This window comes from Cervus canadensis, chromosome X (genome assembly GCF_019320065.1).
Source record: "Cervus canadensis isolate Bull #8, Minnesota chromosome X, ASM1932006v1, whole genome shotgun sequence".
Lineage (NCBI taxonomy): Eukaryota > Metazoa > Chordata > Mammalia > Artiodactyla > Cervidae > Cervus > Cervus canadensis.
Window position 1 is genome coordinate 116,394,099 of NC_057419.1, and position 19,622 is coordinate 116,413,720.

The 19,622-nt window shown below is 39.3% G+C and overlaps 1 protein-coding gene across 2 annotated transcripts in view; it reads right to left on the reverse strand.

Moving 5' to 3' along the window:
• Positions 1 to 19,622, reverse strand: part of PHF6 (PHD finger protein 6) — a 56,310-nt gene that overhangs the window by 10,471 nt on the left and 26,217 nt on the right. Inside the window, exons 6-9 of one of the 2 annotated variants that reach the window (XM_043457980.1) lie at positions 17,800 to 17,966; positions 17,496 to 17,639; positions 11,961 to 12,065; positions 9,315 to 9,448 (exon numbers count right to left, since the gene is read on the reverse strand). In XM_043457980.1, coding sequence (XP_043313915.1) covers positions 9,315 to 9,448; positions 11,961 to 12,065; positions 17,496 to 17,639; positions 17,800 to 17,966 — 550 coding nt within the window. Of the gene's footprint in view, positions 1 to 9,314; positions 9,449 to 11,960; positions 12,066 to 17,495; positions 17,640 to 17,799; positions 17,970 to 19,622 lie in introns of both variants that reach the window. The other variant, XM_043457979.1, reaches the window with a different exon arrangement.

A 19,622-nucleotide genomic window follows, 5' to 3' on the forward strand; every position in this document is an offset into this window, starting at 1 on the left:
TTATACAGAGTGAAGTAAGCCAGAAAGATAAAGAACATTACAGCATACTAACACATATATATGGAATTTAGAAAGATGGTAACGACAACCCTATATGCAAAACAGAAAAAGAGACACAGATGTACAGAACAGACTTTTGGACTCTGTGGGAGAAGGCAAGGGTGGGATGTTTCAAGAGAACAGCATCGAAACATGTATATTATCTATAGTGAAACAGATCACCAGCCCAGGTTGGATGCATGAGACAAGTGCTCGGGCCTGGTGCACTGGGAAGACCCAGAGGAATCGGGTGGAGAGGGAGGTGGGAGGGGGGATCGGGATGGGGAATACATGTAACTCCATGGCTGATTCATGTCAATGTATGACAAAACCCACTACAATATTGTAAAGTAATTAGCCTCCAACTAATAAAAATAAATGAAAAAAAATTAAGATACAGGAAGTGGAAAACAGGTTATAAAATATTATATATAAGGAAGTTTTGTTTTTATAAATGTATACATGTAAATAATCACATAAATGTCTAGAAGAAAACATTCCAAAAGATTTAAAAGTTATCTTTGATGCTAGAATTAAAGTTGATACTAAGTTTTATTTTTATCTATATTTTCCACTTTGTTTCTGAAATGAAAATGGATAACTATTGTGAAAATAATATCTAAATAAAGTTAAAATTTAAATACAATAATTCTCCATATATTTGATTTTAAATATGTTAAATGAGCTTGTTATTTTAAAATATTATTGGGGGACTCCCTGGTGGTCCAGTGGCTAAGACTCCATGCTCCAAATGCAGGGGTCTGGGGTTCAATCCCTGGTCAAGGAACTAGGTTTCATATGCCACAACTAAGACCCAGTCCAGCCAAATAAAATAAATCAGTAAATAAAATTAAAAATAAAATATTATTGGCTACTTCAAAAAATAATGTATTGCTCATGAACTAATATGGAGAATATAAAATTGTCTCTTCTCCTTCCCTATGCAATGAATAAGAGGTAACAACTAGTACATTTGCTGACTATGCTCCTAGAAATTTTTCTATGTGTAAAAACCATGCAACTTCCCTGGTGGTCCAGTGGTTAAGACTCTGTGCTTCAAATGCAGGGAGCATGAGTTTGATCCCTGGTCAGGAAGTTAAGACCCCACATGCTGTGCAGTGTGGCCAAAAACAATCCTATAATGTGATCGGATCCAAATATAATTTGGACAAATAGGCTTTAAAAAATCCACATATCTTGTATACATGTATACACATATCTTATATGCATGTACTTTTCATATGCTAAAATAGAATTATGCAACTTTTTCCCCCTGACTGGAAATACCTCTTTCACAACTCTAAACATGGCTCTACTTTACTCTTTAACTGCTGCATAGCATTCCACTAGATGCTTGTATGTACTAAAATTCATTTACTAAGTCTCTTGATGGAATTCTGATTTTTTCTTTCTTTCTTTTTTTTCTTCTTGCTATTGTAGGTGAAAAGTTAATAAAAATAATTCCCCTTTCTACATGAGAATTTCACCTTTGGTTAACTCTTTAGCTTTGTTCACTTGGCAACTTAACAAACATTACTGTGTCACTATTTTACTAATCTATGTTATCCCCCAATGGGTAGACTATATCTGGACTGGGGACTTCCCTGATGGCTCAGCAGGTAAAGAATCTGCCTGCAATGCAGGAGACAGAGGAGACACAGGTTCAATCCCTGGGTCAGGAAGATCCCCTGGAGAAGAAAATGGCAACCCACTTCAGTATTCTTGCCTGAAAAATAAATCCCATGGACAAAGGAGCCTGGCAGGCTATGGTCCAAAGGCTCACAGAGTAGGACACGACTGAGTGACTAAGCACATCACTGAAACATTACAACTTCTCTAAGCAGAAAGCCTCCAACTCTGTGAACATTTCCCTTTCTAAAATTAGTTTTAATGGCATCCAAGTCCTTACTTGGACGAGCGTGGCGGAGAGGAGCTACCCCGCGCCCAAGGTCAGGGGTGGTGGCGAGAGGAGCTACCCCACGTCCGAGGTAAGGAGCGGCACCTGCGCTTTGCTGGAGCAGCCGTGAAGAGAGACCCCACGTCCAAGGTAAGAGAAACCCAAGTAAGACGGCAGGCACTGAGAGAGGGGATCAGAGGGCAGACACACTGAAACTACAATCACAGAAAACTAGCCAGTCTGATCACATGAACCACAGCCTTGTCTAACTCAATGAAACTAAGCCATGCCGTATGGGGCCACCCAAGACGGTCGGGTCATGGTGGAGAGGTCCGACAGAATGTGGTCCATTGGAGAAAGGAATGGCAAACCACTTCAGAATTCTTGCCTTGAGAACCCCATGAACAGTATGAAAAGGCAAAAAGATAAGACATTGAAAGATGAACTCCCCAGGTCGGTAAGTGCCCAATATGCTACTGGAGATCAGTGGAGAAATAACTCCAGAAAGAATGAAGGGATGGAGCCAAAGCAAAAACAACACCCAGTTGTGGATATGACTGGTGATAGAAGCAAGGTTCGATGCTGTAAAGAGCAATATTGCATAGGAACCTGAAATGTTAGGTCCATGAATTAAGGCAAATTGGAAGTGGTCAAACAGGAGATGACATGAGTGAACATCGACATTCTAGGAATCAGTGAACTAAGATGGACTGGAATGGGTGAATTTAACTCAGATGACCATTATATCTACTACTGTGGGCAGGAATCCCTTACAAGAAATGGAGTAGCCATCATCGTCAACAAGAGAGTCCGAAATGCAGTACTTGGATGCAATCTAAAAAGGACAGAATGATCTCTGTTCGTTTCCAAGGCAAACCATTCAATATCACCGTAATCTAAGTCTATGCTCCGACCAGTAATGCTGAAGAAGCTGAAGTTAAACAGTTCTATGAAGACCTACAAGACCTTCTAGAACTAACACCCAAAGATGTCCTTTTCATTATAGGGGACTGGAATGAAAAAGTAGGAAGTCAAGAAACACCTGGATTAACAGGCAAATTTGGCCTTGGAGTAAAGAATGAAGCAGGGAAAAGGTTAATAGAGTTCTGCCAAGAGAACACACTGGTCATAGCAAACACCCTCTTACAACAACACAAGAGAAGACTCTACACTTGGACATCACCAGATGGTCGACACTGAAATCAAATTGATTATATTCTTTGCAGCCAAGATGGCAAAGCTCTATACAGTCAGCAAAAACAAGACCAGGAGCTGACTGTGGCTCAGATCATGAACTCCTTATTGCCAAATTCAGACTGATATTGAAGAAAGTGGGGAAAACCACTAGACCATTCAAGTATGACCTGAATCAAATCCCTTACTATACAGTGGAAGTGAGAAATAGATTTAAGGGACTAGATCTGATAGACAGAGTGCCTGATGACTATGGATGGAGGTTTGTGACATTATACAGGAGACAGGAATCAAGACCATCCCCAAGAAAAAGAAATGCAAAAAAGCAAAATGGCTGTCTGAGGAGGCCTTACAAATAGCTGTGAAAAGAAGGGAAGCCAAAAGCAAAGAAGAAAAGGAAAGATATATCCATGTGAATACAGTTCCAAAGAATAGCAAGGAGAGATAAGAACGCCTTCCTCAGCGATCAATGCAAAGAAATAGAGGAAAATAATAGAATGCAAAAGACTAGAGATTTCTTCAAGAAAATTAGAGATACCAAGGGAACATTTCTTGCAAAGATGGGCACAATAAAGGACAGAAATGATAAGGACCTAACAGAAGCAGAAGATATTAAGAAGAGATGGCAAGAATACACAGAAAAACTGTACAAAAAAGATCTTCATGACCCAGATAATCACGATGGTGTGATCACTCACCTAGAGCCAGACATCCTGGCATGTAAAGTCAAGAGGGCCTAAGGAAGCATCACTACGAACAAAGCTAGTGGAGGTGATGGAATTCCAGTTGAGCTATTTCAACTAACAGATAATTTTGTGAAAGTGCTGCACTCAATATGCCAGTAAATTTGTAAAACTCAGCAGTGGCCACAGGACTGGAAAAGGTCAGTTTTCATTCCAATCCCAAGGAAAGGCAATGCCAAAGAATGCTCAAACTACTGCACAATTGCACTCATTTCACACACTGGTAAAGTAATGTTTAAAATTCTCCAAGCCAGGCTTCAGCAATACGTGAACCATGAACTTCCAGATGTTCAAGCTGGTTTTAGAAAAGGCACAGGAACCAGAGATCAAATTGCCAACATTTGCTGGATCATTGAAAAAGCAAGAGAGTTCCAGAAAAACATCTATTTCTGCTTTATTGACTATGCCAAAGCCTGTGACTGTGTGGATCACAATAAACTGTGGAAAATTCTGAAAGAGATGGGAATACCAGACCACCTGACCTGCCTCTTGAGAGACCTATATGCAGGTCAGGAAGCAAGTTAGAACTGGACGTGGAACAACAGACTGGTTCCAAATAGGAAAAGTAGTACGTCAAGGCTGTATATTGTCACCCTGCTTATTTAACTTATATGCAGAGTACATCATGAGAAATGCTGGGCTGGAGGAAACATGCTGCAATCAAGATTGCCTGGAGAAATATCAATAACTTCAGATATGCAGATGACACCACCCTTATGGCAGAAAGCGAAGAAGAACTAAAGAGCCTCTTGATGAAAGTGAAAGAGGAGAGTTAAAAAGTTGGCTTAAAGCTCAACATTCAGAAAACTAAGATCATGGCATCCAGTCCCATCACTTCATGGCAAATAAATGGGGAAACAGTGGAAACAGTGGCTGACTTTATTTTTCTGGGCTCCAAAATCATTGCAGATGGTGATTGCAGCAATGAAATTAAAAGACGCTTACTCCTTGGAAGGAAAGTTATGACCAACCTAGACAGCATATTAAAAAGCAGAGACATTACTTTGGTAACAAAGGTCCGTCTAGTCAAGGCTACGGTTTTTCCAGTAGTCATGTATAGATATGAGAGCTGGACTATAAAGAAAGCTGAGTGCCAAAGAATTGATGCTTTTGAACTGTGGTGTTGGAGAAGACTCTTGAGAGTCCCTTGGACTGCAAGGAGATCCAACCAGTCCATCCTAAAGGAGATCAGTCCTGGGTGTTCATTGGAAGGACTCATGTTGAAGCTGAAACTCCAATACTTTGGCCACCTCATGCGAAGAACTGACTCATTCAAAAAGACCCTGATGCTGGGAAAGATTGAGGGCAGGAGGAGAAGGGGAGGACAGAGGATGAGATGGTTAGATGGCATCACCAACTTGATGGACATGGGTTTGGGTGGACTCCGGGAGTTGGTGATGGACAGGGAGGCCTGGCCTGCTGCGGTTCATGGGGTCGCAAAGAGTCAGACACGACTGAGCAACTGAACTGAACTGAAGTCCTTACTGGCAACAGACACAGGTTAACCAGGAGACAAACTTCCTCTGTAAACTCTGCCTCTCCCCAAATAAAAGCAAAATATTTAAATTCTCTAAAGAACCACAGATAGAAAATGGAGAGCGGTTTATCATTGGAGACCTAAACCTTAATATAAATATTTTACTGCTAGTCTGCTTGTGAGGACTGAGTGGACAACAGTGTAAGAACATGTATGTGCAAAAAGTTTCATTGCATTGTTAGTGATAGCAGCAATATCCACTAAGGCATCTTCTTAGGTTCTAAGATTCCAACAAAGATATGGATCTATCTTCAGTGATATTTATCCCTGGGCCAGTACCATACTATTTTCACTACTATACTATATGATTGGCTTTGATATATAACAGGAAGATTTCTCTTCTCAATTGCATTAAAAATTTTCTTGGCTTCATGTGATAAAGATTAGTTGGCTACTCCAGTATTTATCCCTGCCCTTACCTACATAGTACTAAACCATATTTTGTTTGGGTAGCAATGTGTCCACTAAGTATATTTCCCAGATTCCTTTGGACATGTGACTAAATTCTGGCAAATGAGATGCTGAGTGTATGGAAATTTCAGGAAGGCTGATTAAAGCCTGACTCAGGTAGAGCAATAGCAACTTTGTCCTTTCATCTTCCTTTGCCCCTGCTTCCTTCTGCTTCCTGAAGCAGAAGGCAATGGGAAGAAGGAAATGGGGACCAGTGATAACACTGAAAAGCTGCCTACCACACCTGTATTGCTTTCCCCTGGACGTCTTTCAGGAGAGAAACAAACTTCTATCTTGTTTAAGTTTCTATTTCTTTTTCCAGTTATATAAGGTAACAATCATTACTAACAGTAATACTACATTTACTTTTTATCTAAAAAACTGTCAAAAAGTTGGATTTAATTAAAATTGTATTAAAATATATAACTTGGGAAGAACAGGTATCTTTCAAAGTTGAGTCTATCAAGGATCATAATATATTTTGTCATTCATTGGGGTCCTGTGTAAGATGCTATTTTTTTAAAACAAAGTTAACCTTTGGTATATGTGTATGTGTGTGAAGAGGGGTAAGAGTTGGGGGTGGGGAGTGGGAGACAGTTTTCCTTTACATTTTTTAACTAGCTATTTGTTGTTTAGTTGCTAAGTCGTGTCTGAGTCTCATGTAACCCCATGGACTATAGCCTGCCAGGCTTCTCTGTTCATGGGATTCTCCAGGCAAGTGTACTGGAGTGTGTTACCATGGAACTGTGGGGGTTTTTTTGTCATGGAATTCTTTTTAAAAATTCATCTCATATTCAGCAGCCTTACTGAGTGAGCTCTTATAAATTTTTAATAAGTTCAGAGTTGATTTCTTTGGATTTTCTTGGTAGACAATGAAATCAGTAATATTGACAATTTTTTCTCCTTCACAATATTTACTATACATTTTCCTTCCTTTCCTACTTCTACCAGCTTAACCCTCCAGAAGAACCGTGAAAGTGACGTTGGTAGTTGGCACCCTTGTCTTGTTGCTGATCTGCATGAAAGTGTATTGGTATGCTGCTGCTGATGCTGCTAAGTTGCTTCAGTCGTGTCCGACTCTGTGCGACCCCATAGACGGCAGCCCACCAGGCTCCCCCATCCCTGGGATTTTCCAGGCAAGAACACAGGAATGGGTTGCCATTTCCTTTTCCAATGCATGAAAGTGAAAAGTGAAAGTGAAGTCACTCAGTCGTGTCCGACTTGTTGCCACCCCATCGACGGCAGCCCACCAGGCCCCTCTGCCCATGGGATTTTCCAGGCCAAGAGTACTGGAGTGGGGTGCCATTGCCTTTGAGTGGTTCTCAATTAGAGATGAACTTGAGAATCACTTGGCAAGTCATAAAATAAATGGTTTGGGCCTCAACCTACTGTGAGGATAGGGCCCAGGCATGACCATTTTTAAAGAGGGCTCTCTACCTCCAGAACTGAAGGCTCAGTTCTGGTTAAGAACCATGGTCCTTTAAAGTAAATGCCAAAGCAGCTGTTTTTTCCTCTTAACACTCCTAGCTTACAACCAAGAGTACTTTTGCTACCTTACTTTAAAATTCAGAAATGGATGTTGAATGATATCAAATGCCTTTCCAGTTTCCACTAGGAAAGCGCTAGGATTTTTCTTTATTAATTATAATGGGTCACATTCCTAATTTTGAATAATCTTGAAATTGTTAGACTACAGCCCTGGATTTGATTTTCTAATATTTTATTTTGGATTTTGGTACATATATTTATAAAAGTAAGATCAGTCTCTAGTTTTTAAATTTCTGTTGTTAAATGGTATCTTTGTCAGGTTTAGTGTCACAACTATGCAAGTGTTACAGAATGAATCAAGAAGTTTTCCATTTTTTGCTACGTGCTCGACTTTTAAAAATAACATTGGAATTATCTGTTCCTTAAAGCCTTGATAGAATTCATTAGAAAAACATGTGCCTTTATTATTAAGCAAAGTTTGGCCAAGTTTATAATACAGCATTAGCACCTCATGCAGTCACCCAAATGGCTTGGTGACTGCTGACACAAACTGCTCTGTCCATGAATTAGTTGACTCTGGGTCACTGGTTTATTGCACACTGGGAATGTGAGACCAAAGAAGTCCTTTACAACTTGCAAAGACAAACCAAATAAATATTCAAGGATCCCTATCAACTTACTCTCCATTTGATTAAACAATGGGAACCATTATAGATTCATATTGATACCACTAGCCCAATGCAGCACAAGGTAAGGAGAAGACCATAAAAAATGAAGGTAACATGTAATTCCAAATCTCCAAACCTTACTCTTTCATCAGTCTTCCAAGAGTACGTTTAGACTTCTATCTTCACAACTACTATTCTAATCTACCAGCAATTCTCACCTGGACTTTCAGCAGTAGCCTCCTACCAACCCCCTGCCCACCATTTGCACCCTGGCTTGTGTACCATCTTAGGGCCTTGCACACGCTGTTTTCTCTGCCTAGAATACCTTCCCAACATCCACATCCATTTTGTCTTTCATATCTCAGGTCAAGCACTATTTCCTTAAGGATATTCCTAGACACTCCTCCACTACAGACTAGGTTAGCTCTTCCTTGTTATATGCTGTCACAGCACTTTGTAACAGAACTTTTACATCAGGGGTTCCAACCCCCACCAGTACCAGTCCATGGCCTGTGAGGAACCAGGCCGCACAGCAGGAGGTGAGAGGTGAATGAGGAAACCAAGCTTCATCAGTATTTACAGCTGCTCCCCATCGCTTGCATTACCGCCTGAGCTCCGCCTCCTGTCAGATCAGTGGCGGCACTGAATTCTCATAGAAGGATGAACTCTACTGTGAACTGCACGTGCAAGGGATCTAGGTTGCACACTCCTTATGAGAATCTAATGCCTGATGGTTGGAGGTGGAGATGAGGTGGTGATGCTATTGTTGGGGAGTGGCTGCAAATAAAGATTATCATTAGCACGATAAATGTAATGGGCTTGAATCATCCTGAAACCATTCCCCCACCCCCACTCCCAGTCCATGGGAAAATTGTCTTCTGGTTCGGAACCGGAAACCTGGTGCCAAAAAAGTTGAGGACCAATGTTTTATACCATTTATGAAGTTTGTGATTGTATAGTTATTTATGTGGCCATTTGATTGATATGTTTCTCCCACTAGATTGTGAGCTTCCATGAAGACACAGTCTGTGTCCATTTTGATCACTGTTCTATGCCCAGCTCCTAGCCCAATGCCAGGCACATAAGAAGCATAACAAACACTGGATAAACAAATGCTAATCCAGCGATGTCTAGGCAGAGGAAAATGCCATTGCGGTACTCTGTAATACAGAGTCCTCAGTATTCTATACTTGGCTAAACATCACCTAAGAAGAGTGAGCAAGTAAATTAATGTCATCTATTTAAGGGCAGTTACTTACTGACAAGTTTAGGAAAATGGACAATTGTTGTTCTCTTACTTGTAAATTCCTCGTGACATATTTTCAATGTATTTAGCTTTGTCTTGTACTCCACAGTGGTAATGGTAAGTCTTAACACAGGCTTTTATTTCACATCCAATAGTAGCACCGGGCTGACTGCAAAGTGTACATTTCTGTTTAGGGGGAGAGAAAGAATAATTATAAGCAGTATTTCTAAGTTTATGCAATCTTAGTTTTTCTATTTTAGCCATATTTCAGCAAGACATTCCATGTTACAAAGAAAACAGCCAGTTTTTCTATTGAAGGAGAGTGCACTGAACTTATAGCATAGCATATATATTAAATAATGTTGCAATCTAATTCATACTTTGACTTTCTAGTATGTAGTCACCCCTGATGTTTCCATTATTTAACTCTACTAACCATCAGCAATCTGATATTGAAACACAAAGGGAACACTCCTTAATACTGGTAAACACACATAAAAAATATATTCTATATTTTAGTGGTTGGCTTCTCTTCCCTGCAATCAATCCCTTTCTTATTATGACCAGGGGGAAGAATGAGAAGATAGGAAAGCAATGCCCCCCCAGAGAGGGATTGCTACCAAGTAGGCAAAAGGGCAGAAAGGGACTAAGGGGCTGAAATTCTTCTAAGACTTAAGGTGATTGTTGGCAAAAGACTTTCATAGTCAAAGAAGTTTGAGAAATGCTAGTTTTAAACAGATTACTTGATTGCAGAACTTCTGACAGCCTTTCCTCCAAGAAGGAGGGTACAGTAAACAGTTTCCAAGTTTATTGAATTCCAGATGCCCTTTTAATTTTGGAGCAGTGGGAGAGCATCTTGATAGAGTGATTTCCTTTGGAGCACACATGGGAAAATGCTAGGTTAGTGCTGACACTAACAGTCAACAATGTAGAAGTAAGCAAGCTGATCAAGAGAACTGAATTGTTATCCTAGTCACCTATTTGACTTCAGATATATGACGTAACAACATTGCTCAACATAATGTGATTGTTTTCCCCTTTAATTTTTTTTAGGACTCCACATTCTGTTTTAAAGGAGTTTCCTTTTTTAAAAGAATAATCAAAGTATCAAGAAAATGAACTGGATTTAAATGGAACAGATGATATCAATAATCTTTATACCTCCAAAAATGCAGTTCCACAGAGAAAAAGTCATTTCTAATCAATTCAGACAAAGATCAGCAATGTCTGAAACAGATCGAAAGGGAACTTCACAATGGAGAGATTGATTCACCACCTAAATCCAAGGATCAGACATTATGACCTGTCTGATGTGATAAAATATGGATGATATAGTCCCACCTGTGAAGAGTTTACCCCTCAAAATGTTGAAAACTGAATCTAATCAGTTTTTTACATCTAACTTCCACTTTAAAAGAAAATCTGGCAGATAGAGGGACAAGTTAAATGGCATTGTGAAAAAGCAAACAGACAAATAAAACATGTGGGATGTTCTATAGGACAATTAATTCATTTTCTTCAACAAGTCAATGGCATACAACAAAACAGAAACAATAAAGACAGGGAGGACGAAGTGCCCTAAATTACTTAAGGGATATGTAACAACCAAATGTAATGTGTGAACCTCCTCTGATTCACACAAGCCAACTTTAAAAAGATAGCTTTAAGACAACTGGGGAAATACAAATACAAACTAGGTATTAAATGATACTGAAGACTCACTGTTAATTTGTAAGTTGTAATAACATTGTGGTTAGGTAAGAAAATGCCCAACTTTTAAGAGATACATACTGAAATATGTAGAGGTGAAATGATATGAAGTCTCAGTTCTGCTTTAAAATACTTGAAGCAACAAGAATAAAAGGCATAGATGAAACGAGTGCCGCAAATTCTTGATAACTGATGAGTCAAGGTGATGGATAGATGTGTGTTACTAGTCTTTCTAATTTTGATGTTTGAAAATTTTCACAAAAAAATTTTTTTAAATAAAATCATTTCTAGAGACAACTGCTGTCTTAAATATTTTGCATTCCTAGGACATTTTATAATATTCATAAACTGTAAAGGAGTAAGTGATCAAATAAAGATGCCAATATTTCTTAAAGCTATTTATTAGTAATTCAGTATGTTTAAAAACATGAGACTTAGGCACATTTTATAAAGGGAACTTTAAAGCTATGATAAACATATTAAGAGACAACTATGTATGTGAACTTTAAACAGAAAGCTCTGAAAAAAATCTATTCCTTTTATTTAAAAAAAAAAGAAAAAAAAAAAGAATGAATAACAACATGGGGAGGTTCTCAATACTCTATTGGGGTCATGAAATTTTTCTTAAAAGCGAACTTAAAACAATTTAACATTTTAAACTTAATAAGGTGTGTCACATTCACATCTTCATTTATTTTATTAAAAGACTCTCAAAAAAAAAATAAATAAAAGACTCTCAAAATACCCTGAAATATAAATCTCCATATAATTCTCTTAAGTAATGAAGTTACATAGAAAGAAGAATAACTTTCAGTAACATCAGCATCCTTTATTATATTACAAATGAGTCAAATATATACTTTGCTTTAACACACGAACTACTTTATATTAAAATTTTTGGAGACTGCATGAATTTAAGATGTGTTCTAAATTTAAAGCACAAAGTCAGAAGAGTAACGTTGCATAGCATAAACATAAAAGCACAGACCATTCTTTTGCCTCGTTTAATCTCCTGAAGTACAGTTTTAATATCAAAATCTCCAAATTCTGCCCTTGAAGTCGTGGTAAGCTGAACGGTACCAGAAGAAAATAACTAGAGAAGAAAAATGCAAAAACATGTAATATTCAGAATCCTTGTGGGAAAAAAATTAAACAATGTGTGCAAGAACGTGTTATATTATTTTAATATCCTGAGAAAGATGACTTTTCCTTAATCAAGTACTGACTCAATTTTTTTTTTAATCTATCCACATGTCTGATTAAAATGTAACTCAAAATAAGAACAATTGAATAAAACTAATGCTGCCAGTATAGAAACAATATTAAATGCTTCATTAAACAAGAAGAGTTCAGCAGTGTCATCCTGTCATCTCAACTATTTTACATTTCCACAAAGTTTAAAAAAATAGTTTCAAATGACAAATTTCAACCACAGATACAGATCAGAATCACCCAGAGATTTTCTTTTCAAACTAGACATGTTTGGGATCTACTCTAGGGATATATATTTTGGAAAAACCTCCCCAGGTAAATTTGATATGCATCTCTGATTAAGAACTCCTGAAATAAGTAATATAATTTAAAAAAAAATTTTGGCCATGTCACATGACTTGTCGGATCTTCCTTCCCTAACCAGGGATTGAACCCAGCCCCTTAGCAGTGAAAGTGTAGAGTCCCAACCACTGGACCACTAGGGAATTCTATAAATAATATAATTTTTAGAACCTAATCATCAATGGGATGAGTATTTCAATACAACCTATTTCAAATATGCTTACATATACTATATGTCAGACCTGTATCTAAGGATGCAAAGATAAGATATAGTTTTTACCCTCAAGGAATTAAGACTCATAAATGAATAACTGCAATACAGTGTAAGAAGTATAAGAGAGATTTTTACCAGGTTATAGTGGAGTCTAAACATAGCTTCCAAGACAAGTTTATAAAGGTGATGTTTTTAGTTCTAAGACTGTTAATTATAGATTATCTGGAACATAGTAACTACAATCAGGATTACTTTAAATCCCACTAAAACCATAAACACTATATATTTTAAAATCTAGAGTTTATGAAGATATGGGATTATAGAACATAATCTAAAAGAGACGCTCAGAGGGATCAAACAAACTTTGTGGGCACCAGGACCCAGAGACCCACAGAGACTGAGATAGAACTGTGTTTGAGTGTCTCCTGTGGAGGTACAGGTCAGCAGTGGACTGCTGCAGGGGCAGGGGCTTTAGGTGCAGCAGACCTGGGTATGGCATAAGCCTTCTTGGAAGAGGCCGCCATTAACCCCACCATAGAGCTGCCAGAATTACAGAGGACTGGGGAAACAGACTCCTGGAGGGCACAAGCAGAACCTTGTGCACCAGGACCCAGGAGAAAGGAGCAGTGACCCCACAAGAGACTGACCCAGACTTGGCTGTGAGTGTCCAGGAGTCTTGGCAGAGGCATACTTCAGGTTTTGGGGTGTAGCAGTGTGTGCATGGGACATTTTGAAGGAGGTCGCCATTATCTTCAGTACCTCCACCATAGTTTGGCCTGAAGGAGATAGGTCCTGGGTGTTCATTGGAGGGACTGATGCTGAAGCTGAAACTCCAATACTTTGGCCACCTCATGCGAAGAGTTGACTCATTGGAAAAGACCCTGATGCTGGGAGGGATTGGGGGCAGGAGGAGAAGGGGACGACAGAGGATGAGATGGCTTGATGGCATCACCGACTTGATGGGCATGAGTTTGAGTGAACTCTGGGAGTTTGTGATGGACAGGGAGGCCTGGTGTGCTGCGGTTCATGGGGTGGCAAAGAGTCGGACAGACTGAGCAAATGAACTAACTAACTAAGGAACTAAATAACAGGGAGGGAACACAGCCCAACCCATTAACAGAAAATTGGATTAAAGATTTACTGAGCATGGCCCCACCCATCAGGACAAGACCTAGTTTCCCCCTCAGTCAGTCTCTCCCATCAGGAAGCTTCCATAAGCTTCTTATCCTTCTCTATCAGAGGGCAGACAGACTGAAAACAATCACAGAAAACTAACCAATCTGATCACGTGGACCACAGCCTTGGCTAACTCAATGAAAAATGAGCCATGCCGTGTAGGGCGACCCAAAATGGATGGGTCATGAGGGAGAGTTCTGACAAAACGTTGTCCACTAGAGAAGGGAATGGCAAACCAAGGCAAGGTATTCTTGCCTTGAGAACCCCATGAACAGTATGAAAAGGCAAAAAGATAGGACACTGAAAGATGAACTCCCCAGGTCGGTAGGTGCCCAAAATGCTACTGGAGATCACTGGAGAAGTAACTCCAGAAAGAATGAAGAGATGGAGCCACAGCAAAAACAACACCCAGTTGTGGATGTGACTGGGGATAGAAGCAAGGTTCAATGCTGTAAAGGGCAATATTGCATGGGAACCTGGAATCTTAGGTCCCTGAATCAAGGCAAAATGGAGGTGGTCAAACAGGAGATGACAAGAGTTAACATCAACATTTTAGGAATCAGTGAACTAAAATGGATTAGAATGGGTGAATTTAACTCAGATGACCATTATATCTACTACTGTGGGCAGGAATCCCTTACAAGAAATGGCGTAGCCATCATAGTCAACAAAAGAGTCTGAAATGCAATACTTGGATGCAATCTCAAAAATGACAGAATGATCTCTGTTCACTTCCAAGGCAAACCATTCAATGTCACAGTAATCCAAGTCTATGCCCCGACCAGTAATACTGAAGAAGCTGAAGTTGAACAGTTCTATGAAGACCTACAAGACCTTCTAGAACTAACACCCCCCCCAAAAAATGTCCTTTTTATTATAAGGGACCAGAATGCCAAAGTAGGAAGTCAAGAAATACCTGGAGTAACAGACAAATTTGACCTTGGAGTACAGAATGAAGCAGGGAAAAGGCTAATAGAGTTCTGCCAAGAGAACACATTGGTCATAGCAAACACCCTCTTCCAACAACACAAGAGAAGACTCTACACATGGACATCACCAGATGGTCAACACTGAAATCAGACTGATTATATTCTTTGCAGCCAAGATGGAGAAGCTCTATATAGTCAGCAAAAACAAGATTGCAAGCTGACTGTGGCTCAGATCATGAACTCCTTATTGCCAAATTCAGACTTAAAATGAAGAAAGTGGGGAAAACCACTAGACCATTCAGGTATGACCTAAATCAAATCCCTTATGACTATACAGTAGAAGTGAGAAATAGATTCAAGGGATTAGATCTGATAGACAGAATGCCTGAAGAACTATGGACGGAGGTTCACAACACTGTACAGGAGGCAGGGATCAAGACCATCCCCAAGAAAAAGAAATGCAAAAAGGCAAAATGGCTGTCTGAGGAGGCCTTACAAATAGCTGTGAAAAGAAGAGAAGCGAAAAGCAAAGGAGAAAAGGAAAGATATACCCATCTGAATGCAGAGTTCCCAAGAATAGCAAGGAGAGATAAGAAAGCCTTCCTCAGCAATCAATGCAAAGGAATAGAGGAAATAGAATGGGAAAGACTAGAGATCTCTTCAAGAAAATTAGAGATACCAAGGGAACATTTCTTGAAAAGATGGGCACAATAAAGGACAGAAATGATAAGGACCTAACAGAAGCAGAAGATATTAAGAAGAGGTGGCAAGAATACACTGAAGAACTATACAAAAAAGATCTTTACAACCCAGATAATCACGATGGTGCAATCACTCACCAACATCCAGACATCCTGAAATGTGAAGTCAAGTGGGTTTTAGGAAGCATCACTACAAACAAAGCTAGTGGAGGTGACAGAATTCCAGTTCAGCTATTTCAAATCCTAAAAGATGATTTTGTGAAAGTGCTGCACTCAATATGCCAGCAAATTTGGAAAACTCAGCAGGAATGGAAAACGTCAATTTTCATTCCAATCCCAAAGAAAGGCAATGCCAAAGAATGCTCAAACTACCGCACAACTGCACTCATCTCACACACTAGGAAAGTAATGCTCAAAACTCTCCAAGCCAGGCTTCAGCAATATGTGAACCATGAACTTCCAGATGTTCAAGCTGGATTTACAAAAGGCAGAGGAACCATAGATCAAATTGCCAACATCCCTTGTATCATCGAAAAAGCAAGAGAGTTCCAGAAAAACATGTACTACTGCTTTATTGACTATGCCAAAGCCTTTGATTGTGTGGCTTACAACAAACTGGAAAATTCTGAAAGAGATGGGAATACCAGACCACCTGACCTGCATCCTGAGAAATCTGTATGCAAGTTAGGAAGCAACAGTTAGAACTGGACATGGTACAAGAGACTGGTTCCAAATGGGTAAAGGAGTACGTCAAGGCTGTATATTGTCACCCTGCTTATTCAACTTATATGCAGAGTACATCATGAGAAGTACATCATGGGCTGGAGGAAGCACAAACTGGAATCAAGATTATGGGGAGTAATATCAATAACCTCAGATATGCAGATGACACCACCCTTATGGCAGAAAGCGAAGAAGAACTAAAGAGCCTCTTGATGAAAGTCAAAGAAGAGAGTGAAAAAGTTGGCTCAAAACTCAACATTCATAAAACTAAGATCATGGCATCTGGTCCCATCACTTCATGGCAAATAGATGGGGAAGCAATGGAAATAGTGAGTGATTTTATTTTCTGGGGCTCCAAAATCAGTGCAGATGGTGACTGCAGCCATGAAATTAAAAGACGCTTACTCCTTGGAAGAAAAGTTTTGACCAACCTAGAGAGCATATTAAAAAGCAGAGACATTACTTTGCCAGCAAAGGTCCATCTAGCTATGGTTTTTCCAGTAGTCATGTGTGGATGTGAAGTTTGGACTATAAAGAAAGCTGAGCGCCAAAGAACTGATGCTTTTGAACTGTGGTGTTGGAGAAGACTCTTGAGAATCCCTCAGACTGCAAGGAGATCCAACCAGTCCATCCTAAAGGAGATCAGTCCTGAATATTCATTGGAAGGACTGATGTTGAAGCTGAAATTCCAAAACTTTGGCCATTGATGCAAAGAACTGACTCATTTGAAAAGAACTTGATGCTGGGGAAGATTGAATGCAGGAGGAGAAGGGGATGACAGAGGATGAGATGGTTGGATGGCATCACTGACTCAATGGACATGAGTCTGAGTAAACTCCAGGAGTCAGTGATAGACAGGGAGGCCTGGCATGCTGCAGTCTATGGGGTCACAAAGAGTCGGAGATGACTGAGCAACTGAACTGGGGATATAATGTACAGCATAGGAGACCTAGTCAGTAATACTGTAGTAACTTTGTATGATACATGGTAACTAATCTTATTGTGATCCTTTTGTAATATATAAAAACAATGAATTGCTATGGTGTATGTCTGAAACATATAATATTGTAAGTCAATTATACTTTTAAAAAAGATTTGGGAATATAGGATATGCTATTCCTAATTCTAAAACACCAATACTGTGGAGGGAAGTTCTATATTTGGTTACTAGCTAAATGCCTTTCCAAAACTTGGATTTAAAAGCATATAAAAAGAACCATACTTACCATGCACTTATAATGTGCAGCTGCCTTCTTGGCATTGAATATATGCAGTTTTCCTCTTGCTTCATTTTCTTCCTCCCCTACATGACAAAATCCACATTTAGGCCTGGTGTCACTAGGGCTGCTTCTATGTGGAGACCGATCTCTCTGCAAATGTGAAAGAAAAAGAAAAAATTGAAAAAAATCCATAAAAAATATGCTACTAGTACCTCAAGCTTAGTTAACACTTCAAATGATTAACTTTACCTATAAACACAGGTATACTCATGTTGCCACAAAAGTAAGAATCCAACATTTTTCTACTTACATAGGAACTACTTTCCATTTCATCTGTTCCATGGGAGGATGTGGACCTGGTATCTTCTGACAGTCCTTTAAAATTAGTTTTTCGTGGCCTTCCTTTGCGGCTTTTCTTTTTACTTTTAGGTGATGAAGGCTCCAGTTCATGTTCATTAAAACTTTCTTCTAAATCAGCTGCTTAAAAATGAACAAAAACTTTATTCACATGAACCAATCTTAAAATGAGCTAGTTCTTGGGTCCTTAGAACATACGTTTCTCCTCAGAATATCACCTCAGGATATGAGGAGAAATGGTCTGTGGTATGTTTGATACCTAACATTTCATACAAATGCAATGAAAATCAAATACAAAAAAATAGTTTTATTACAAGCATTGTATATTAATTATTTCCATCAAATTTATAATTCTATGCAAATGAGTTTTGTGATCCCGACTGTGCACATAATTCAGTAAACATTTCCAAATACTAATAAGGGAAATTTTAGAGTTAGATTTTGTTGGACTTCCTTTGCGGTGCAGTGGATAGGAATCGCCTGCCAATGCAGGGGATACAGGTTTGATCTCTGGTCTAAGAAGATTCCACATGCCATGAAGCAAGTAAGACCATGAGCCACAGCTACTGAGCCCACAATTTAGAGCCCATGAGCCGCAAATACTGAAGCCTACACACTCTAGAGCCTGTGCTCCACAAGAGAAGCCATTACAGTGAGAAGCCCACACACCACAACCAGAGTATAGGCCCTGCTTGCCACAACTAAGGAAAGCCCATGCAAAGCAACAAAGACTCAGTGCAGCCAAAATAATAATAATAATAAAATAAATAATTTTTTTAAAAAAGAATTAGATCTTGTGTTGTTTTTGTTTTTGTTTTTTTAACCATAGGTTTCAAACAGTTTTCCCTCACACTATTGGTGAAATCAGAAAAATTACCCAAAAAATAAACTTACCATAACTCAGAAAACTAAATGAAAATAAAGTAGATATAACATGCATGTGTGCTCAGTCCCTCAGTCATGTCTGACTCTTTGTGACCCCATGGACTGTAGCCTGCCAGTCTCCTCTGTCCTTGGAATTTTCCAGACAAGAATACTGGAGTGGTTTGTCATTTCCTTTTCCAGGGGATCTTCCTAACCCCGGTATCAAACCTGGGTCTCCTGTACTACAGCAGATTCTTTACTGACTGAGCTACCAGGGGAGCTCAGTCACCTACTCCAGGGCATCTTCTCAATCCAGGGATTGAACCTGTGTCTCCTCCATTGGCAGGTGGATTCTTTACCACTGCGCCACCTGGAAAGCCCATGGTATATCTGTGCTGTCCAATATAGCAGCCACTGGCAACATGCATTTTTAAAAATTTAAGTCATTTATAATTAAATAAGATTAAACCATCAGTTTCTCAGTCTGACTGACCACATTTAAGTATTTATTAGTCACATGCAGTAAGATGAGTCTTTACTGGACATCACAGATACAGAATGTTTCTATCATAGCAGAAAAGTTCTATTGGACAGCACTGTTATAGATAGCTCTTTAAACTAACATGAAAATCAAAAGACCTAATTCAACAAAGAAGTCATTTACAAATGAGCTAACCAACTGATCAAGTAAACAAATATTAAGCCCTGGTGGCTCTCAGATGGTCAAGAATCTGCTTGCAATGCAGACGATACAGGAGACCCAGGTTCAATTCCCGGATTAGGAAGATCCCTTGAAGAAGGAAATGGCAACCCACTCCAGCATTCTTGCCTGGACAGAGGACCCTGGCATGCTACAGTCCATGGGATCACAAGAGTCAGACACGACTGAGCAACTAACACTTTCACTTCCAA